This window comes from Drosophila ananassae, chromosome 3L (genome assembly GCF_017639315.1).
Source record: "Drosophila ananassae strain 14024-0371.13 chromosome 3L, ASM1763931v2, whole genome shotgun sequence".
Taxonomy (NCBI): domain Eukaryota; kingdom Metazoa; phylum Arthropoda; class Insecta; order Diptera; family Drosophilidae; genus Drosophila; species Drosophila ananassae.
The window spans coordinates 4,434,462-4,455,368 of NC_057929.1; the positions used below are offsets into that span (position 1 = coordinate 4,434,462).

At 47.1% G+C, this 20,907-nt stretch overlaps 6 protein-coding genes across 8 annotated transcripts in view; 1 reads left to right on the forward strand and 5 right to left on the reverse strand.

Moving 5' to 3' along the window:
• LOC6495618 (uncharacterized transmembrane protein DDB_G0289901) overlaps nt 1-20,035 on the forward strand; it is a 75,219-nt gene extending 55,184 nt beyond the window's left edge. Inside the window, exons 3-12 of one of the 3 annotated variants that reach the window (XM_001959195.4) lie at nt 8,823-9,093; nt 10,265-10,529; nt 10,668-13,335; nt 13,611-13,728; nt 13,786-14,974; nt 15,042-16,068; nt 16,129-16,342; nt 16,403-16,674; nt 16,738-18,026; nt 18,094-20,035. In XM_001959195.4, coding sequence (XP_001959231.3) covers nt 9,043-9,093; nt 10,265-10,529; nt 10,668-13,335; nt 13,611-13,728; nt 13,786-14,974; nt 15,042-16,068; nt 16,129-16,342; nt 16,403-16,674; nt 16,738-18,026; nt 18,094-18,167 — 7,167 coding nt within the window. In that variant the 5' untranslated portion in view covers nt 8,823-9,042 and the 3' untranslated portion in view covers nt 18,168-20,035. Of the gene's footprint in view, nt 1-8,822; nt 9,094-9,337; nt 10,099-10,264; nt 10,530-10,667; nt 13,340-13,610; nt 13,729-13,785; nt 14,975-15,041; nt 16,069-16,128; nt 16,343-16,402; nt 16,675-16,737; nt 18,027-18,093 lie in introns of those variants that run through there. The other 2 variants (XM_032450709.2, XM_044715340.1) reach the window with 2 other exon arrangements.
• LOC6495009 lies at nt 597-1,343 on the reverse strand. The gene is made up of 3 exons (XM_001959191.4): nt 1,269-1,343; nt 1,050-1,202; nt 597-981 (listed from the first exon to the last, which is right to left on the reverse strand). Exons 1-3 carry the CDS (start codon nt 1,341-1,343, stop codon nt 637-639), a joined length of 573 nt encoding a protein of 190 aa, XP_001959227.2. The 3' UTR covers nt 597-636.
• Nucleotides 2,273-3,110, reverse strand: LOC6495010. Its single transcript, XM_001959192.4, has 3 exons — nt 3,047-3,110; nt 2,836-2,988; nt 2,273-2,775 (listed from the first exon to the last, which is right to left on the reverse strand). Exons 2-3 carry the CDS (start codon nt 2,875-2,877, stop codon nt 2,437-2,439), a joined length of 381 nt encoding a protein of 126 aa, XP_001959228.3. The 5' UTR covers nt 2,878-2,988; nt 3,047-3,110; the 3' UTR covers nt 2,273-2,436.
• On the reverse strand, nt 3,623-4,416 carry LOC6495011. The gene is made up of 3 exons (XM_001959193.4): nt 4,309-4,416; nt 4,101-4,253; nt 3,623-4,036 (listed from the first exon to the last, which is right to left on the reverse strand). The coding sequence occupies exons 1-3, from the start codon at nt 4,384-4,386 to the stop codon at nt 3,689-3,691; spliced, it is 579 nt and encodes a 192-aa protein (XP_001959229.1). The 5' UTR covers nt 4,387-4,416; the 3' UTR covers nt 3,623-3,688.
• Nucleotides 4,784-5,564, reverse strand: LOC6495008. The gene is made up of 3 exons (XM_001959194.4): nt 5,435-5,564; nt 5,215-5,367; nt 4,784-5,157 (listed from the first exon to the last, which is right to left on the reverse strand). The coding sequence occupies exons 1-3, from the start codon at nt 5,531-5,533 to the stop codon at nt 4,819-4,821; spliced, it is 591 nt and encodes a 196-aa protein (XP_001959230.2). The 5' UTR covers nt 5,534-5,564; the 3' UTR covers nt 4,784-4,818.
• A 133-nt stretch (nt 20,036-20,168) lies between the features above and the next one.
• Nucleotides 20,169-20,862, reverse strand: LOC6495007 (gamma-secretase subunit pen-2). The gene is made up of 3 exons (XM_001959196.4): nt 20,607-20,862; nt 20,437-20,541; nt 20,169-20,376 (listed from the first exon to the last, which is right to left on the reverse strand). The coding sequence occupies exons 1-3, from the start codon at nt 20,665-20,667 to the stop codon at nt 20,237-20,239; spliced, it is 306 nt and encodes a 101-aa protein (XP_001959232.1). The 5' UTR covers nt 20,668-20,862; the 3' UTR covers nt 20,169-20,236.
• Between the last annotated feature and the right edge of the window lie 45 nt (nt 20,863-20,907).

Consider the following 20,907-nt stretch of genomic DNA (forward strand, 5'->3'; position numbering starts at 1 on the left):
TCAAATGGAAACAAGTTGAATAAAATTCAGTAGTTACTTTATGGCTAATGATTTCCACGCGAATCTGGCTCACTCTAAACTACTTGCTACAGGGGGAAAATGGGGAAAACACAGTGCAACACAGAGCCAGAGGGGGGGGCATGCGGCTCTGTCATCAGCTTGACAGCCAGCCAGAAGCAGCAACAGCAGCGTCGCCTTCGTCGTGGCAGCTTTTAACAATTTGCAATAAATTAGCCGAGGCAACTGTGCAGAGTTTTCACTTGAAATGCAACTCGAATTGCATTTCCAAGGAGGGGCAAGAGGAAAAAAGTGGCAACCAAGCTACACAAAGAGAAATATTCAGGCTATGCTTTCGTCACTAAAGTTTCTAAAATTATGTATTTTCTTACTGTGTCTGAGCCTCCAACACTTTTTACCACAACAGTTTCCAAACATGTCTTGCCAATTTCACACTTGAACTGTTTGCCTGCCTGGCTGTCATCTGGCCTAAAGCGATTTCTACCTGGTCGAGCAGGCCTGGCAGTCTCCGGGAGGACACTCGTCGCAGCTGGAATTCGGTTCACACCTCGGCAACGCCCAAAAAAAGGAGACACTACTAACAATAGAGCCACTCTCGATGTATTCAGGGAAAAGTTTTCAGAACATTTTCGTCGTCACCTTCAGGATGACGGTGAACTGCAGCTCCACGGCTGGCAGGGCACTGATGATGACCAGAGCCTTGTAGAAGCCCTCCGGAACCACCTCCGGCATACCCTCGCCACTGATCTGACAGCGGGTGAAGTTAAAAGTGCCCTTTGGCCATGGCGGGACATATCCATCCTCATACTTGGGCAGATCGGTGCAGTCTCCCAGATTCTTCATCAACAGATCCTTGTAGAAGGTGTTGAGGTAGTCGATGAACTTCTGGGGCTGAATGCTATAGGGGGTCAGTTTGTAGTCGGCCTCATTGCCCGAATAACAGCTGTAGATCCGGAGTTCCACCTGTAATACGGTATAGAGGTAGGCTTGGATATTCCAGGAAGTTCCAGGAATCCCTATGATGACCTTACCGTCACAGATTCATCCATTTCGATGGTGGTGAAGTAGGTACCCGTGAAGGCGAACTCTCCCTGTCCGAAGCGTTCGATTTTGACATTCAAGTCCATATAATTCGGATCGGTAGTGTTCTTTGAAATGGATATAGGTCTAGCCTGCCATTTAACCTGAAAGGGTATAAGATTAAAGAAAGGATTTAAGATTCAAATTAAAAAGTTAATGACTAAACTCACATTGGCAACGCAAACATTATAAATGTGAAGAAAAGCAAACACTATTAGTATAAAGTATTTTTGGCCCGTTTCCATGATTTTTTATGAAATGTTGGGGTTTACTTAAACCGACCTACTTTTATAGTTCGAGAGTCATGTTTTTAGTGTTCAAATTGTAGTAGATTGTTGCTAAATTGTTGGATTACATGCCTGGAATGTGAATTATCAGAGTATCTTGTATCTGATACCTGGGTAACTTGTATCTCTCATGCAACCCTCATGTAGCAGGAACAATATTATGATTTTAGAGAGATAATAATGGTATTACAAACCCATCTAGACTTAGCTATTCTATAGAAGTTTTATCAGAGAGATGTCTGAAGAAAGAAACACAAAAAATATATATTTAAAAAACTTTATTTTGAAAAAAAATATACAATCACAAGCACGATTAACCCCTTTAAGGGGGGATTAGGGTTTTAAAAATTTTTTTTTTCGATTTTTTTTTTTTTTTATTTTCTTATTAAAGAACCTTTCAAGAATACTGTGTCCAAATTTTAGATGGATAGGTTCATTATTAACAAAGATACATCGATTTTAGCAACCCCACCTCCGAGCCAGGCCAACGGTGAGAAAAACTTCAAAGCGTTTTTCCCAAAACTCACTTTTTCAAAGTCGGTGCCCATCATAACTTCAAAACTACTGAATCGATCGTTTTGAAATTTTTACCACTTCTTGCCAACATAATTGACCAGGTATCCCTGGAGAGTTTTTTCCAAATTTGTTTAAATTTCTATTTTTTAAATAACAAATTAGCCGATTTTTTTCCTCAAAAATCACGTTTTTCACTTCAAAGTGTTCCCAAAAATTTAAAAATCGGAACTTCTAAAAACCCTCCCAGGGTTACCTGGGAAAAATGTCTATCTAACGATAGAACTTTGATTTTTTGATTTCAGATAATCTACAACCGATATATGAGGGGCACCGCAATGGTCGCCATTGCCGTAGTTCTTATTATTTTTTTCTGAAAATTTTACAAAACATTCTTCAAATGTTGTACTTCAATCTAAAAATAGTTTAAATAAATAGATGTTTACCAGATCATCAAAAAAAAAACATGAAAATGTGTCTTTTTTTGCTCGCTCAGACCCTAACCCCCCCTTAAGTATAAAACTCTCTCATATATCATCTATATAACCTTTTGGGTAACCCTAACCACAAAAATAAACCCCCAAGTGACCTGCCCAGTGGTATTATAAACGATCTTGTAGTAACCTTCCGGTACAAGCTCCGGTAATCCCTCGCCACTGGCCACACACTTGTCCAGTTTGTAAACACCTCGGGGCCAGGGTGGTGTAAACTCCCCCTCGAACTGGATCAGATTCGAACAATGACCCACGTTCTTGATGAAGGCATCCTTGTAGAAGGCATTGAGGTACTCGAAAAAGGGTTGCTTCGGTATGGAGAAGGGCATCAGTTTGTAGTCGCTTTCATCGCCCGAAGTGCAGTGGTAGACATCAGCTTCGACCTGTCCAAGGGTTAAATAGTAATTAAATGGTATTATAACTCCTAGACCGCCAAGAGCTACCATGGTGTTCTTATCCGCATCATAGTTCCAGTCCAGGGTCATCGAAAAGGCAAAGTCTGCCCGTCCCAGCCGATCCACTTTGGCGGAAATCTTCAAGAGACTGTCGTCGGATGAGAAGGCTTGTAGGGTTACCGGTTCGTAGTTCCAATTCCGCTGGAAATTTTAGGGTTTATCCTGATTTGTTTTAAAGGGAATGGGAAGGAAGACCTACCCCTGCTCTGCAGTTTCGAATCCTCAAAACCGCTATTAAAAATGCGGCCAAAAAATATAACAGAGAGCTGTTCATTTGTTAGAATTTAAATCAAATAATTCAACTGATTCAGCCTTTATGGCTTTAATATATAGTCTTTAGTGGCATGTCACTATTACGTCAATTCATATAGAATATTATTCTAATCTTGTAGGTGGAATCTTGACAAGCTTGTTAGATCTGCACGGGTTATTCGAATTTTTAAAAAAAAAAGAGGTAGGAGAAGAGGTAGAAGTTTGATTCTTGTGGCAGTTTCTTATATAATAACAGTCAGGGGACTATTTTTTTTGATTATGTAAAGGTTATAAAAATATATATATTATATAGAAGAGATAAAAGAGGTCCTGCGATTCTAGGTTTAGGATTTTTTAGAAGAAAACTGTTAAAAGACTGAGACTTTCAACAAAAAATCCTTTAAATGAAAGAAAATAAAGGAATAATAGATCATAATATATCATATTTTTTACAGGATTATTAATATTTCTACCCTTATCTTTTCCAACTTTATTAAATACTAAAAAAATGCAAAATTCTATAATTTTTCTGTATGAAAATTATATATTTCTGATTTATTTCATCTTGAACCTGATCCCCTTCTGACATTTAAAACATTTTATTGGTCAGCTTAAAAACTGCCGTAAAACCCCACTTAGGTTGGGGATCCGGACCATAGGTCCAAAATATGATCTTGTAGTAGCCAGGAGGTGCTATTTCGGGCAGGCCATCCCCATCTACCTGGCACTTGTCGATTTTATACTTATTCTTCGGCCATGGGGGCTGGAATTTTCCCTCAAACTGTGGAAGATTGGAGCAATGGCCCAGATTCTTGACAATCACATCCTTGTAGTAGGTATTGAGGTATTCATAGAAGGGCTGTTTCGGAATTGCCCAGGGCAGTAGCTTATAATCGCTTTCATCTCCCGAGCTACTCCGATAAGCTGAAGCTTCCACCTGAAAGGAGTAGTTTAAGGGTTAAGATATTTTCCCAAAAACACTACTGATACTAAAAACAAACCATGGTCTTTTCATCTGTATCATATTTCCAGTCTATGACAGCCGTTAATCCGAATTCCCCGCGTCCCATCCTCTCTATTTTGGCCGTCATCTCCAGTTGACTGTCATCCGAGGAGGTGGCGGTGATCGATATGGGTTCATAGTCCCATTTTCTCTAAAAATAATCATATTTTTTATTATTTATTTAGTTTTTAATGCCTTCCACTTACTGCTCCTTGTGCCAAGTGGATTATTAACTGAATAATAATAATTCTGGTGGACTTTCCATACAACTCGGAGGATAGCATTTTACTCGAATAGAATTTTTCCCATAATGGATCACAAGCAGGGTCTTTTATACAGTTTTGGTTCATACTTTTTAGTAGCTGTATCTCACGGATTAATCGTGTTTTGATGTTGTTAACAGTACATCCAATAATTATATCTAAACTTTAATCATTATTGGAGGATGTTTGTAAAATAGTTTTTAAAATAATCAACAAAATCATTCAAACATAGTGGTTCGTGAGGTCTGAAATAGATCTTCCAGATTCCAGAAAGCTAATCCCAAAGCTAAGCTTGTTTTGTAGTCTTATAAACCATATAGTTTGAAAAGTATAGTCTTTAAAACCATATCTCCTTAAAAAAACATCCATTTCTTGATCACCTTTATAACCCTTTTTATTAATATTTCTACAAGAATAATATTTTTGGATAAACATAGTCCGAACTTCGAACAATCACAGCATTTTATTGAATATCTTCACCACTAGGACGAAGCCCCAGTCCACGGGACCCGTAAAGTTCATAATGATCCTGTAGTAACCTTCGGGAACGACTTCCGGGAAGCCATCACTGTCGGCCACGCACTTGTCCAGAGTGTAGACCTGCTGGGGCATTGGCGGCTCGAATTTGCCCTCAAACTTAATGAGATTGGAGCAGTCGCCCAGGTTCTTGATCACCACATCCTTATAGTGGGTGTTCATGAAGTCCTCGAGCGGCTGTTTGGGGATGTTGAAGGGAATCATCTTGTAGTCGCTTTCGTCACCGGAAGAACTTCTCTGGGCTATGGCCTCCACCTAGGTGACGAATATGATTAGTGGAAGGTCTAAAGTTTAAGGAAGATCCATAGTTACCATGGTGGTATCATCTGTAACGTATTTCAAATCCACTATGGCCGAAACTGCAAACTCCCCCCGCTTCACCCGATCGATCTTGGCCGTCATTTTTAACTTGCTTTCGTCACTGCTAAAAGTTTCCACTGAAATGGGCTCGTAGTCCCAGCGGCGCTATAAGAGGGAGTGGGAGTTATGAGTTATAAAACCTGACTTGAAGAACCTTCTTCAATGACCTTACCTTTCCATTACAGTTATGGATCAAGTAGAGAATCAGACATAGTCCTTTAACCAGTGTTGGTAATGATCCGAACATCATTTTAACGGAACTCTGGCACATTCGAACTGCTTAGTGACTTATATAGGATGAGATACAAATCGATTTCATGTTTTCGGCTTGTTTTTTGAAATCTGTTCGTGTCACGATATTGTTGTGTTGCATGTTTGTTGCAAAGTTGCTTGTTATAATCGCATCAGATACAAGTTACGGCCGGAATTAGTGAATACCTAACCCTCTTGGCACGTTTCTTGAATGGATTTTGGTTTTTTTTTTGAGGGGTGGTGGTGCAACCCTTAGAATTGTAAACTGAAAACCGGATCCGTGTCGTTTAAATACCATTGGGAACAGTAGAGTAAACACAAACAAGAAGAGACTTAAACCCTGGACCACCATCCCTTTGAATTATTGTTTGTTTCCCATTTAGAAGTCCCATCCCGAAGTGCCACAAAAGAAAAACTCTCCTCTAATTGAGGCCAGCAAATTGCTGGTGACACGGAACAAAAGATCTGTTGAGGGAATGAAGTCATAAATTCCTAAAAAAAAAAACAAAAAAAAGGGGGCGCATCCAGATCTCAAGAGATCAATATATTGGAAAAGCAATTGAATGTATCTTTCTTGCCCCGGCTTGCTTCATGCTCGTTTTCAGGCTGTTGCCTAAGTGCCATGATCGCCACTTGAGTTTCAGGCCACTTGAAAGCATCTCTGTGGCATGCCACACACAAAAAAAAAAAAGGGGGGGATATCCATCCCGCCGCACTTAATTTAATTGAACGCCATTCTGCCGGTTGATCCACCAACGCAATCAAAAAGCATTCTGAAGCTTGTTTCTCGGATGGATGGACGAGATGGTCTTGGGACTTGGTCTGGGATTGAGGGGAAAATCAAATTATCGCGATTTGAGTTCAAAACCAGAGCCTCTGAAGAGTGAAGAGTTATTAGCGAAGCTTAAATTTTAAAAAACAATAAAGGGAGAACTTCTACAACCTTCTTTTTATATATTTTTTTTAAATATAATCTCAAAAATCAGTTTCTACTCTTTTGAACTAGACTGTGGCGGGTGAGGCTACTTCTGCTGCTGTTACGATCCATTCTGGATCAAAAACACTAATAAAAGCGCACTGGCAACTCCCCGGAGGCGTTCATTTAGCAACCGCAGAGGATCAATCTTGTACAACAACAATCTTGTGAAACAAAAAAAGCAAAAAACTCAACAAAAAAAAGCAAAGATGATGGCGATCTGAACGATGTTGCCGTAAATCTTAAGACTCTGCCAGAGAGAACCCCTTGTTCCTACGGCTTCTTCATCATCATCTTGCTGATTTTATGTTTTCCGAACCAATGTTGGGTCTTTCAGTGCTGTCTGGAAGGCTCTTTTCTTTTGGCTTTTAAAATATTAAGGTTTTTATTTAAAGAAATATATGAAATACAAGTATCTGAAGAGTTTCAGCTGTCTAGCTGCTTAAAATTTTCATTAATCCATAGATCCTACTATAGTATCCGGTATCTATTAGATCTTTAAGCAGTTCTAGACTCAAATCTGATGTCTTTTAACTTAAAGATTGAAACAACCTCCAGGATAGCTCTTTTTCTTGCCATCACTGACCAAGAAGTCGGGGCTGGGTGTACTGCCTGATGTTTAGTACGTGCGGACAGGGACTTTGGCCATAACAAGAAGACGCTGTCAGAGCTACCCCTTGCCACCCCAGACCCGAACCATCGAGCTGGGGCAAGTATCTTTTCTTTACTTTATAACGCGGGGCTCTGTGTGGAACCGCAAACCCAATTTAAAACACGACTCGGAACGATGGCCGGCGCTGTCTTTGTGCCTCTACCTGGAGTGGACTGGACTGGACTGGACTGGACTGGCATGGACTGGCATGGCACTTCCTCCTCCTCCTTGGACCATAAAGCTTCGGTTCAATGGAATGTGTGTGTGTGCCAAGGAGTGAAGTAGTAGCGGGGGCTATTAGTAATTTATTGATTTGTCTAAATTATGGTGTGTTTCAATCTTCGTGTTTGTTGTGTGGCGGTGGCGATGGCGGCGTCTGTGAGTAAAATATATATGTATATATTTTTTTTTTGGGGCTTAACCCTCTTGTTGGCACGTTAATGCGCCACATGCCACATGCCACACTAGCTTGCTTGCCACCCACTTGGCCGACCGGCCGTGTTTCGAGAGGAGTGCGTAATAGCGGATTAAATAAAAGATGATTGCCATGGGAATTCCATGTTGTCTGAGGGCTTTAAAAATGTTCGCATTTGTATGCGATTAAAAGCGGCATTCAAAAAATACGCAATGTGTGGGCAGCTTTTATTGTCTGTCGAGTTAAGCAGCGACATCCCCCAGTCTCCGCTAGTTCCACCAATCCCCAGTTCAGTCAACAACTCAATTAATTAAGTTTTTTTTTTCGTATTCAAGTATTCCGTATCAAAATGCGAACATAACTCGGCGGGGTGACACCAACCAACCAACAAACAAATAAACAAAAAAAAATAACAAAAAAAATCCATCCCACACAGAAAAAAGCATGATTTTTGTTCCGACTGTGCCAGTTAATTATCATAAAATGCTAAGCAAATGCAAATTATAATTTAGACAACCAGTTAGTGAGTTTATTCAAAAAATGAATAATCAACTGGGATTTATTCAAAACCAATCAATCAATTAAATGACACAGAAAACTGTCAACTAATTGGGGGAATAGGATGATATCTCAGGGATCTTTCAAGATATAGTTCTTCCAAAAATAGATCTCCTAAAAAATATTTTTTTAAAATAAAATGTGCTAAGTAAAAAAGCCAACAACGAGAGTGGCGGAATGACGTCAGCTTCGGTGGAGAAACAACAACAACTCCCCCGTAGAATTCCCAGAGACGTCGTCGTGGTTGGTGACGTTATCTTATCGCTGGAATCGGGTATGGAACGGACTACTGCTACTGTGCATGTGTCCAAAATTAGATTCCCCATTTTGGAGGCACTTGAGCAGTCGTCCTCCTCTACCTCCCACCTCCTTATCAGTATCAGTAAATTGTGCAAAAGTGCTTTAATTACCAGGTCGTTAAGGTGCCATGTGCTGCTCCTCCTCTCCAGAGTTTAGATTATGATTCAATGGAGAATGTAAATCACTGCTCGGCTATAGAATTTCTTTATAAGTTAACCTCAAACACATTGATTGGCGATCGGGGATCGGTGATCGATAAGGAGGTCTGAATAGCCACTTGACCAGGGAGGAGGTAGAGGTGGCTCTCTAATCTCGCCAAGCACTTGCTCGAGTGGGGGGAACTCATACTTGTACTTTTACCAGATTGCATATTAATCGAATCTTATTCTCCTCTCGAATAATTGCAGTTTTGAAAATGAACCATTTGGCCCGAGGGCCGAGGCCCTGTGTCTCATTGCGTTGTTGTTGCCTGGAAAAGTCATCGATAAGTGGCACAAGGATCAAGGACAACAAAAGGATCAACATCATCATTAGCAGCAACATCATCGCTGGCAGCTCGCTCCTAGGCACTACTGGTAGTACTTTGGGCCGCCCGCGCAGTGCGGCCGCCCGATCGTTTGCGTCTGCATGGAGTCAATGAGACGTAACGAGGCGAACACTAGCCACCACCCGAACAAGGTGAGTCTTGGGACTAGTTAGTATCTTAATTAATACATTACATAATAATACATACATCATTTAATTAGTACATTAATTAAATCTTATCTGAAAATTTAGAATATTATTATTTTTTTTTAAATAAATATTTAAATTTTAAAATCATATTAAAAATAGAAATAAAATCCACTCTAATGTTAGCACCCATATAACGGTAAAGAAGTCTTTAAATAACGGTGTAACTCTCCACTACCCCCAACTACTGAGCGATAAGAGAGTAATTATTTTATTGTCATCATTTGGGAAGTACTCGAGTGCCGCTCTTGGCACTCTGTTGCCCCCGCCCCTCTCCACCCCACTTTCGGCTGCTTTCTCAAGTGGCCACTAGACTTTTGCAGTTTGGGGCGAGCGATAAGGAAGGCGGCGATAACCAACTAGCCGGAACACCACTGAACTATATTTTTCCTCCACAGTCGCTTTGTTATTGGTTTTTATTGGGGCAGTAGCTTAAGCGTGTGGCGGCAGTGTGTGATTTATTGGCCAAAAAGGAAGAAGAAAGAAAGAAAAACAATCGAGATCAGGCAAACAATTATAGTTTACATGCTTACTACCGTTTACCAACACTAAACGTGTTTTGTTTATTTGCTCCCGTCGCTCTCTTTGACGCTCTCTCACTCTCTCTCTCTGCCGCCGCTCTTTGGTGTTCTTTTCGGTGGTGGCTCTCTCTCCATTTCGTCCATGTACGAACCAAATCGATCTCGAACCGGGTTGCAACAACAAAGAACCATCGCATCAAACATCAATAGTCAAAGGGAAAATGTAAAAATGGTCGCAACTGCGACAGAATTGTACTCTCCCGAAAGACGGAAACAAACGAAAAAGGACGCCGAGGAGACGGCCTCGCGGAAACTAGTCGAAAGAATTATTATTATTGTTTATTGTTATTAAGTTTAAATCTGTACAAAAAAGTAAATACTTTAAATAGAAGCTAAAAATGGTGATGGAATGGAAAAGAAGTTGGCAAAGGTAATCAAGATATAACAAGATAATCTTAATTTTAAGGAGAATTGTTGTTGTTGTTGCCCTACTCCTCCTTCTATTCGCGCCAACCAACACTCTCTCACTGACGCACACTCATACAGCTGCGCAACTAATTTTTTTTTTTTTTATTGTAATTTTTGTACATTTGCAGGTGGCCCTGAATAGCAGCAACGTAGCAACGGAAAGCAATATTAAGAGTAATAAATTGTTAGCTAATTTAAGTGCGGCAGGAGCAGCTACAGCTACAACGGCAACAACGGCAGCGACAACAGCGAATCAAGCGCTGAATTTCAATAACAAAACGAAGGCAACAACTACAGCGGCAGCAGCAGCAGCAGCAGCAGCAGCGAAGAGTAATCACAATAACAACAACAACAACAACAACTCCAGTGCGATCAAGAAGCACACGAATACAAGTAAGTAACTGCACACCTCTCGTTGCATCTCTTTCGCACGCACAGTGGGTGCAACAAGGACATTTTTCAAAGAAAAAAATAGAAAATTATCTAACACGATCTTACTCTCCCTCTCTCTCTGTCTCTCTCTGTGTGTAGAGTTAACTGGGAGTGGCAAGAGCACCTCCTGCCAGAGCAGCTCCACCTCGTCACTGTCCTCGTCGAGTAGCTCCTCCAATTCGAGTGAATCGAAGGACACGAATTTTGAGTACGAGGACGAGTGGAATATTGGCGGTATACCAGAGCTGCTGGACGATTTGGACGCAGACATTGAAAAGTCGGCGGCGCATTCTTCGGGTGGTGGCAACCAGGCTACCGCGCTAAATGCCAAGCAGGCAACCAGCTCCACCACTTCCTCCTCATCATCCTCCAAGGGCGGCGCCACATCATCCGCATCATCATCGGCAGCATCAGCATCAGCGGCATCTGCATCGGCATCCGCATCGCACAAATCGCACAAGACCACGTTGCACAGCAACTTGTCGGCCACATCGCCAACCACAATTAAGTTCACACGGCAGCCGGTGGCCGGCGGTGGATCGACCTCCTCCACAAGCGCACCCACCACTAGTGGCGGTGCTAACGCGGTGGCCAAAGGATCCTCTTCCTCGTCCTCCACATCATCATCCACATCTTCTTCCTCATCGTCGTCGTCGTCGTCGTCGTCTTCGTCTTCGTCGTCATCATCATCATCGTCTTCGTCGGGGAAGCACCACCACCACCATCATCACCACTCGAACAACAACGGCAGCGGCAGCAACTCCAAGGGCTACAAGTCCGCTTTGGTGGCTCAACTGAACAGTCCCAGTCCGCTGAACAACAACAACAACAGCAATTCCAAGGCCCTGAGCCAAGGAAACCAAGGCAGTCAAGGGAACGGTGGTAACGGAGGATCGGGTGCAGGAGCCGGCAGCACATTGTCATCCTCGACATTTGCCGGCTTCTCCAAGGGTGGTAGCCTAGTCTCCTCCTCCTCGTCGTCGGCTAGCGCATCTTCAACCGCGGCAGCAGGATCCACAGCTACGGCAGCTGGCAGTGGTCAGCAGGGATCTAAATTTCCCGCTGGCGGCATGTCCTCGCAAACAGGCAACTTTACTAACAACAACAACAACAACAGCAGCAGCGGCAACAGCGGCGGAAGCGGTAGCGGTAGCGGCAGCAGCTCAGGTGGCAGCAACAGTATAGGTAGCGGGAGCAACAACAGCACATCCGCCGGTGGTGCGCCAAGTTCCCAAGGCGGCGGCGGCAGCAGCAGCAACAGCAGCAGCAGCAGCTCCAGCTCCTCCAGTGGCAAATCGAGCGCAAAGATGTCCATTGACCACCAGGCCACACTCGACAAAGGACTCAAAATGAAGATCAAGCGCACCAAGCCGGGCACCAAGAGCTCGGAGGCCAAGCACGAGATTGTGAAGGCCACCGACCAGCAGCAGAACGGAGCCCTGGGCGCCGGATCCAATAGCTCGGCCAATGATGACGGTAGCTCCGGCTCCAGTTCCAACAACACGTCTTCCCTGGCCGCCGGCAACTCGTCGAGCAGCGCCAGCAGCGGCGGCGGCAGCTCCTCCAGTAGCGGCAGCGGGTCATCTGGTAGCAGTAAAAAGCACCTGAACAACGCCAACGCCAGCAGTGGCTCCTCATCGGGCGGCGGCGGCGGGAGCGGCAGTCAGAACAATTCCGGCGGACATGCCAGCGGAGGGGGATCCTCCGGTGGCAGCCAGTCCACGCCGCAGGGCACCAAACGCGGCAGTTCCGGTCATCGGCGCGAGAAGACCAAGGACAAGAACGCACATTCCAATCGCATGTCGGTGGACAAGTCGGCGGCGGCAGCTTCGGCGGCCGGAGAGAAGGACACGCCGGAGAAGGGTTCGGGTTCAGGAGCAGGTGGATCACCGTGCTCGTGCAACGGGGAGGTGGGAGCGCCGTGCTCTCATCACGCCTGCATCCGACGTGCCGCTCACATGTCCAACTCCGGCGGCAACTCTAATTCCGGCAGCGGCACAGGCTCCAACAGTAGCTCCTCCATGTCCGCTGTGCCCCCGGGGGTGTTCACGCCGTCGGCTGGATCCCCATCCGGTGGGTCGCCATCGGCTGTTGTGCCAGCGGCAGCTTCTTTGCTGGCGGCCGCCGGAGGGGCCTCCTCTGGAGGCTCCCAACTGGCCAACAGTGGTGCCAGCGGAGGATCCGGCGGAGGGCCCAATGCCCCCGGCCCACCGGGCAAGGACTCCTCCGGCAGCGGCATCAAAATCTCCTCACACATTGCCGCCCAACTGGCAGCGGCCGCCGCCTCCAACAATAGCTACAGCGGGAGTGGCTCCAACTCCGGCCAGGGCCAGAACAGCAACAGCGGCGGCAGCGGAGGAGCAGATAGCAAGGGGGCTGCCGCGGCCCAGGCCAAGCTGATGGCCCCCGGCATGATCTCAGCCACCATGCACCACACGATCTCGGTGCCGGCCGGCAGCGGAGGACCCGGCGACGAGGAAACCAAATCCCCGCCAGCCAAACGGGCCAAGCATGAAGCTGGCGCCGGTGGCGGCAACGGCGGTGGCAGTGGCAAGGAAATGGTGGACATATGTATCGGTACCTCCGTGGGAACGATCACCGAGCCGGACTGCCTGGGACCGTGCGAGCCGGGCACCTCGGTCACCCTCGAGGGCATCGTGTGGCACGAGACTGAGGGCGGGGTGCTCGTTGTTAACGTTACGTGGCGGGGCAAGACCTATGTGGGCACCCTGCTCGACTGCACCCGCCACGACTGGGCTCCTCCAAGGTGAGTTGCTGAGATTGTTGAGACCTGGGGGGTGGTGGGAGATGGGAATGGACGCCACAGATACGCTTTTCAAACTGATTCCAAAAAACCATGTAGAGACTAATTCAATAAAGATGCCTTTAAATATTATTTTTCCAAGTTATGATTTTATTTTATTTCCAAATTATGTCCCGGTTCTATTGTCCTTGCCGAAAGGATATGCAGTTTGAAAAGTACAGTATCTCGCCAGGATGTAGTCCAATGTTGAACCGTTGTTTCCCCTTCCTTGATTCCAGATTCTGTGATTCACCAACTGAAGAATTAGATTCTCGAACTCCAAAGGGACGCGGCAAGCGCGGACGCAGTGCAGGTCTGACACCGGACCTCAGCAACTTTACCGAGACCAGAAGTTCGGTAAGACATCTCTAATCCTTCCTAGTCCTTCAGATACTCATATATCCTCTTTTGTAGATTTACTTCTCGCACGCCCAGGTGCATTCCAAGTTGCGCAATGGCGCCACCAAGGGACGCGGGGCGACACGCAGCGCTTCCGGCAATGCGGCGGCTAATAGCAACAGCGGCTCATCGGGCAATGGAGGCGGGGCCACGCCCAGCACCTCACCCACAGCCTTCCTGCCGCCGCGAGCGGAGAAGCGCAAGTCCAAGGACGAGGCGCCATCGCCACTTAACGGCGATGCATCTGACGGAGGAGCAGCGGGCGGAGTGGCTGGTGCCGGCGGCGTGAACATGGTGAACGCCAGCGGCATACCAATCTCGGCCAGCGGCGGTGGCCTGGCCACCCAGCCGCAGAGCCTGCTCAATCCGGTCACCGGCCTGAATGTCCAGATCAGCACCAAGAAATGTAAGACTGCCTCGCCCTGCGCGATCTCCCCGGTGCTGCTTGAGTGTCCCGAGCAGGACTGCAGCAAGAAGTACAAGCACGCCAACGGCCTGCGCTACCACCAATCGCACGCCCACGGCGCCGGTGGCGGAGTCAGCTCCATGGACGAGGACTCTATGCAGGCGCCCGAGGAACCAGCCACGCCGCCCTCCCCTGGAGGGGCTACTGTCTCAGGAGCCGGTTCTGGAAGTGGCTCGGGATCGGCAGCAGGAGCTTCTGCAGCAGCAGCAGCTGCCGCAGGGACATCTCCGGCCGCGGCACCAGTGCCAGCGCCTGTTAGCACACCAACCGCCAGCAATTCGAATCCCGTCACCAATGGCAGCAGTGCCCCCCCAGCCTCACCATCAGTGGCCGTGGCAAGCAACAGTTCTTCCACAGCGGCGGAGACGTCACCCGCCCCCGCGATCGCCGCCCCACCACCCGTCACGCCTCCAGCTTCCGCCTCTGGCTTGTCATCGGCCGGAGGAGAGCCGTCTGCCCCTCCAGTTCTGCCGATGGGCAGCCTGCCGTTGGCTGGCGCCGCTCCTCCGGTGGCACAACCGCCTCTTCCGGCCCAACAGCAGCAGCCACAGTTGCTTACTCCGGCTGGCAGTGCGACCAGCAATCCTCAGCAGCAGCAACAGCAGCCAGTGGCCGGTGGAAGCATCACCGCTGGCATCTCCGGGCAGGCCTTGTCGCAGCACCAGCAGCAGCTGATGGGCGGTCTGCCGGCCATGTTGTCGGAGCAACAGCAGCAGGCATTGCTGCAGCAAGGAGCACGTAAGTCTCTACCAGAAGAAGCTCTAATCCTGTATCCTATATCCTTAACAACATGTCCTTTCTTTAGTCAAAGCCGGAGTCCTTCGTTTCGGGCCACCGGATGCGGCACCTCTGCAGCAACAGCAACCGGGTCAGGCACCTGGCGGCAATCCACAGACACAGCAGTCGCCTCCCCGACCGCCAAGCCACAACCAAGATGGACAGCAAACGCCGACCAGTTACGCCCAGCAGGCGGGCCTAAAGACCTCGCCCGGATTCGGATCCGTGGGTGTCGGAGGATCGGGTACTAAGCAGAAGAAGAACCGCAAGTCGCCGGGTCCCGGGGACTTTGATGGCCGTGTGTCGCGCGAAGATGTCCAGAGTCCGGCGTACAGTGATATATCCGACGACTCCACTCCGGTGGTCGAGCAGGAGATGCTGGACAAGTCGGTCGGGCAGGCGGCGGCGGCCAAGCACATCGAGCTGCTGGGCAAGAAGCCGCCGGAGGTGGGCGTTGGTGTTGGAGTGCCTCCGGCCCCAGCTCCCAACATGTATGTGCCGGGAATGTACCAGTTCTATCCAGCGCAACAGCAGGCCCCGCCCCAGCCCCCGCAGCAGCCCCAGCCCCAGCCGTACATGGTCCAGACGGAGCCGGGCAAGCCGCCGGGTATGCCTCCAGCACTGACTCCCCAACAGCAACAGCAGCTGCAGCCGGGCGCCCCGCCGCCTACCTCGCAGGCGTCCAGCCATCTGCTCGGGCCACCTGTCCAGCCGCAGTCGGTCGCCGCCCACCTGGCGGACTACAGTGGCAAGAACAAGGATCCGCCCCTGGATCTGATGACCAAGCCACAGCAGCCGGGTCAGCAGCCGCCACCGCCGCAACAGCCGGGACAGCAGCCCGGGCAGCCGGACAACCAGAACAACGGCAAGGATGGCAACGGTGGTCCGCCAACCTCGCAGGCAGGATCTCAGCCGCCGCCAGTTAACCTCAGTGCAGTGGCTGGTCCGCCGCCAGGAGCCCTGCCGCCGGGTCTGGGCGGGATTTCAGCGCTGGGTGCAGCCGGTCTGGGAGGTCCTGGACCGGGCAAGGGCTTGCCGCACTACTATCCTTTCAAGTAAGTGGAGCCACTACCAACGCTATGGTTTGGAACAAAATTTTAATCCATTTCTTGCAGTTTTATTCCTCCGGCGTATCCTTACAATGTGGATCCTAATTTCGGGCCAGTTTCCATTGTGGCATCCGAGGAGGCCGCCAAACTGGCTGGCCATCCAGGCTTGCCACCCAGCTCCCAAGCGCAACAACTGTCGGGGATTAGCATCAAGGAGGAGCGCCTCAAGGAGAGTCCCAGTCCACATGACCAGCCCAAGCACATGCCTCCCCAGCAGCAGGTTAGTTCAGAGCTTCTAGATAATGATGAACTGTTGATTAAAAATACTCTAATCCGACAGCTTTTGGCCAACAAGGTGATCAAGCAGGAGCCGATGACCAAGCAGGAGATCAAGCAGGAGCCCAACCCGACTCCAGGGCCACAGCATCAGCCACCTTCGCAGCCGGCAGCGCCGCAGCCGCAACAGCCCCAGCCGCCTCCGCCGCAGCCCCAGCAGCCGCACGCCCTCCATCCGAAGGACCTGCAGGCACTGGGCGCCTATCCCGCCATCTACCAGCGCCACTCCATGAACCTGGCGGCGGTGCAGCAGGCTCGCGACGAAGAGCTGAGAAGGTAAGAAGCAATCTTTAGCTCCATCCCAGTCAGAATCACCAAAGAGTGTCTCCTTTCCCCAAGGTACTATATGTTCACGGGTCGCCAGAACCAGGCAGCTGCTGCTGCGGCCGCGGCAGCTCAGAACGCCGCCAATGCAGGAGCGCCGGGCGGAGGGCTTCCGCCACATCCTGGTCTAATGCACAAGGATGAGCCCGGCCTGTCCTCGTCTCAGTCCCAGCAAGTCCACCAACAGCAGCAGCAACAGCAGCAGATGCAACTGGCGCAGCAGCAGCAAGCGCTGCAGCAACACCACCAGCACCTCCAGCAGCAGCACCAGCAACAGCAGCAACAACAACAGCAGCAACAGCAACAGCAGCAGCAACAACAACAACAGCAGCAGCAGCAGAAGCTGAAACAGTCGCAGGCGGCAAGTGCGGCAGCCAACAACAAGGCCACCAACCTGACCAAGGACTCGCCCAAGCAGAAGAACAGCTCGGCCGAGGAGGAACAGCAGCAACAGCAGCAGCTGAAGGTGAAGCAGGAGGGCCAGAAGCCGACGATGGAAACGCAAGGACCTCCGCCACCGCCCACGTCCCAGTACTTCCTCCATCCCTCGTACATCTCACCGGCACCCTTCGGTTTCGATCCCAACCATCCGATGTACCGCAATGTGCTGATGTCCGCTGCCGGGCCGTACAATGCTGCACCCTACCACCTGCCCATTCCGCGTTACCACGCCCCCGAAGATCTCTCGCGCAACACGGGCACCAAGGCACTGGATGCCCTGCATCATGCGGCCAGCCAGTACTACACCACCCACAAGATCCATGAGCTGAGCGAACGGGCCCTCAAGTCGCCCACCAGCGGCAGCGGCCCCGTCAAGGTGAGCGTCAGCAGTCCCAGCATCGGTCCACCCCAACCGGGCGGACCAGTGAGCAGCGGTGGACCCAGTTCCGGCCCGGGACCAGTTTCTGGTGTCCTCGGTCCCGGCAGCGGTCCAAGTCAACCGCCTGGCTCAGCGCCTGGGTCTGCGGGCGGTGTGCCGCTGAACCTACAGCCACCACCCGGAGGATTGGGCCCAGCGCCCGGCAGCAAACCGGATCTGTCCGGCCCCAAAGGCCATGGCGTGCCATCTGTTGGCTCCGCACTGGACGGCCATAAGCAGTCACTGTCCGGCGGACCACCGCCAAACGGGCCATCTGGTAACGGAGCCGTCGGTGGTGTGGGCGGAGCGGCCGGCAACGGAGCTCCGGGAGGAGGCGGTGCAGGTGCTGCCGACTCGCGAAGTCCGCCGCCCCAGCGACATGTCCACACCCACCACCATACGCACGTAGGTCTCGGCTATCCCATGTACCCGGCGCCCTACGGAGGTTAGTATTGAGTTTTTTCCTAATCTGCATCCATGTGCTAATCCTAATCTTCTCTTCCTCAATTTAGCGGCTGTTTTGGCTAGCCAGCAAGCGGCTGCTGTAGCTGTGATAAACCCGTTTCCGCCGGGTCCGTCGAAATGAGAACCACTGAATGGCAGCAACGAGAAGAAGGCGTATAACGTGAAGAACAACTAACGTGGAACGTGGGACAAGAGCACTTCCAGATCGTCCCATGGACTTCAACCTCTTCCCGTCGTAATCCTGTCGTTGTCCCCGGTTTTGGACGGACACTGTCTCCTGTGTGTTTAGTGGGGAGTCCTTCCGATGTTGATGTTTATTGTTGATTGCCGGATCGGCAAAGATCGGCAAGGTAGACAAGAGGATAGACAAAAAACAACACAGAATCGACTATTTATATGAATAAGTATTTTTTTGAATGTTTCGTTCAACGTGGTTAACTATAACTAGCCTAAGGTATCACTACTATTACCACATACAACCTATACATATATAAATATATATAGCATAACTACATGATAGCAACTTTTTCCTAAGTGTATTTGCATATGGCATATAGATATCTATATTTATATTATAATATCATCACGAGAGAGGCGTAAATGGAACATGAACAAAAAAAAAAACAATTAAACAAAAAATGGCAAAAAAAATTAAACTACATACTTGATAGCATGTTGATTTCTTTGTAAAAAAAAAAAACCAATATATTAAAAATTAAACGAAAGAACGAAATTAAGAGAAATAAAAGTAATATGAATATTGTTTAACTGAAAGATTCTAAATGATTATAAATTATGCAAGTAGACGTACAAGATTAGCATTTAGCGTGTGTATTAATTATCCTTATCTGTGTTGCGGATGGAGCTGCGCGGGATTTGCATCTAAAAGACAAATTGGGCGCGCTGCCCATTCATTCTTATAAATATATATATATAAATATAAATATTATCTAATAACTATAACTATATCTGTATATCGTAAACTATATCTATATGTGTGTATCCGTAGTTTCTATGTTATATGATCGAGATGAATGATGAGATGATGATGAATTTTTCGGCCAGCAGCCGCACACACTAATTTAAATTGTTTTTAAGCATCGATTTGTACTTTAAATATTTATACGCATATGCATATATGATATGAAAAGGGGATAGTGGCGGCGATATATATGTATAATTAATGATTATCTATGTGAATGTGGGTGTGTAGTAGTTCACTAGCCGCTTCATAGACTCTACACGCGTGATTTATGGCACTTAATGTTCTTTAGCCCTTAAGATCCCTGACCTGACCTCTCCGAATCAAGGGGGTTGGTTTCCATTAAATCCTCTTAAAAACAAATCCAATCCAATCCCAAAACACAACAATTCTTTAGAATTTATAAATAAAACAAGTATTGAATGTAAATATATATATTAATGCGAGACTTTTTTATATTGTAAATTAGTTCACCGATTGATTTTTACTAATTGATGATTGATTGATGGCTTGAGTAGTAAGGATGAAGGATGTTATAAACGATAATGCATCGCATTGTACTATATTGTATTTGCAGCAATTGCTGCGACCTATAAACGAAAGCAACAAAAACTTAACAATTCGAATTATATTGTCTTCGTGTGTAGATCACTGAGATCACGTTTAGAGTCGCTAGGTTTTTGATATTCTCAATGCAACTTGTAATCAAATCATTAACACATGATATTAACAATTGATAGGGGTCTAAACAGATTAACCATCGTCTTAAACGGCTTATGGAATGGTACAAGCAGATTTTATACAAAATATGTATTTTAGAGAGCAACAAAATATTAAAAAAACAAACAAAAAATATAATAAAAGGGAGGAAAGCGCATTGAATTGAATTCGAAACAATGAAATTGTATCTAAGCAAGAGAATGTAATCAACAAAAAATTAAGCATACAAATATGGATGAATATGAACAAAACACATAACTAGCGGCTAAGAAATTTCAACAAAGTATAGTACACATATTTAAAGTAAACGGAAAAATTATAAAAAAAACAAAAACAGCTTTAGATGTGAATAAAAAATATGTAATTTAATTAAACAATTCTTTTACTTTTGCGATTTTGGGTCAAAGAAAGGCGTAGGTCTATGATTGGGGTTAAGTCTTTCTTTAATATCATAATTTAGTAGTATATCTAGGGTATTTGTTAGTCGGTTATGCACTGCCCAGGGGTATAATAAAGCTAATGTAGTCTGCGGTGGCACCCCACGCAGTCCGATTCGTCTGGAATATCACAATCCAAGCGGTTAGCACCAGCAGCCAAAGTAGTGTCCCAATTGCGGAATATATTACAACTGCAAATGGGATATATTAACAATAAATAATAATAATATTTGGTAAATCATTTAACTAACATCTTTTGATCTGGCTCTGTTCCGGGTATGGGGGCTTGCGGAAGGCCTCCTGGAAGAACCAGCAAACATTGATGGCCCACACAAATGGCAGGAAGGCAAACCCAGCTATAAGCAGTAAAACAAGACAAAGATTATTTTAAAACACAGAATTAAAGAGTTATTTTTATTACCAAAGAAATATGTCCGACAGAGCTGCAGTTTTCTGGGGTTTGGTGCTTTGGAAATGTCCATGATTAATCTGAGCCGAGGAGTGTGGGCGGGTCTTTTAGTGTCTAATCCAGTTAATGTATTTTTGATGGGGAATGTATCTAGTATGTATTTAATTATATTTAAACCGTCTTTATGTTTTATTAAATGTTTTGTTTCTGTTTTTGTTGCCTTTTGTTGATTAATATCTTTTTACGAAAGTTATCGATAGTTACTTTCTCTGAACAATCAGTTAGGGATGAACAATTTTGAACACATTGCCTG

Bases quoted from the DNA above. Each gene is read 5' to 3' on its own strand.
- LOC6495009 (XM_001959191.4), bottom strand. From the start codon at position 1,343: ATGGAAACGGGCCAAAAATACTTTATACTAATAGTGTTTGCTTTTCTT. The intron at 1,203-1,268 runs GTGAGTTTAGTC...ATACCCTTTCAG, and splicing joins ATAATGTTTGCGTTGCCAAT to GTTAAATGGCAGGCTAGACC. The intron at 982-1,049 runs GTAAGGTCATCA...ACCGTATTACAG, and splicing joins AAATGGATGAATCTGTGACG to GTGGAACTCCGGATCTACAG.
- LOC6495007 (XM_001959196.4), bottom strand. From the start codon at position 20,667: ATGGACATTTCCAAAGCACCAAACCCCAGAAAACTGCAGCTCTGTCGG. The intron at 20,542-20,606 runs GTAATAAAAATA...TACTGCTTATAG, and splicing joins CTGTCGGACATATTTCTTTG to CTGGGTTTGCCTTCCTGCCA. The intron at 20,377-20,436 runs GTTAGTTAAATG...TCCCATTTGCAG, and splicing joins ACAGAGCCAGATCAAAAGAT to TTGTAATATATTCCGCAATT.
- LOC6495008 (XM_001959194.4), bottom strand. From the start codon at position 5,533: ATGTGCCAGAGTTCCGTTAAAATGATGTTCGGATCATTACCAACACTG. The intron at 5,368-5,434 runs GTAAGGTCATTG...TCCCTCTTATAG, and splicing joins TCCATAACTGTAATGGAAAG to CGCCGCTGGGACTACGAGCC. The intron at 5,158-5,214 runs GTAACTATGGAT...TTCGTCACCTAG, and splicing joins TTACAGATGATACCACCATG to GTGGAGGCCATAGCCCAGAG.
- LOC6495011 (XM_001959193.4), bottom strand. From the start codon at position 4,386: ATGCTATCCTCCGAGTTGTATGGAAAGTCCACCAGAATTATTATTATT. The intron at 4,254-4,308 runs GTAAGTGGAAGG...GATTATTTTTAG, and splicing joins TCCACTTGGCACAAGGAGCA to AGAAAATGGGACTATGAACC. The intron at 4,037-4,100 runs GTTTGTTTTTAG...TACTCCTTTCAG, and splicing joins ATACAGATGAAAAGACCATG to GTGGAAGCTTCAGCTTATCG.
- LOC6495010 (XM_001959192.4), bottom strand. From the start codon at position 2,877: ATGACCCTGGACTGGAACTATGATGCGGATAAGAACACCATG. The intron at 2,776-2,835 runs GTAGCTCTTGGC...ACCCTTGGACAG, and splicing joins ATGCGGATAAGAACACCATG to GTCGAAGCTGATGTCTACCA.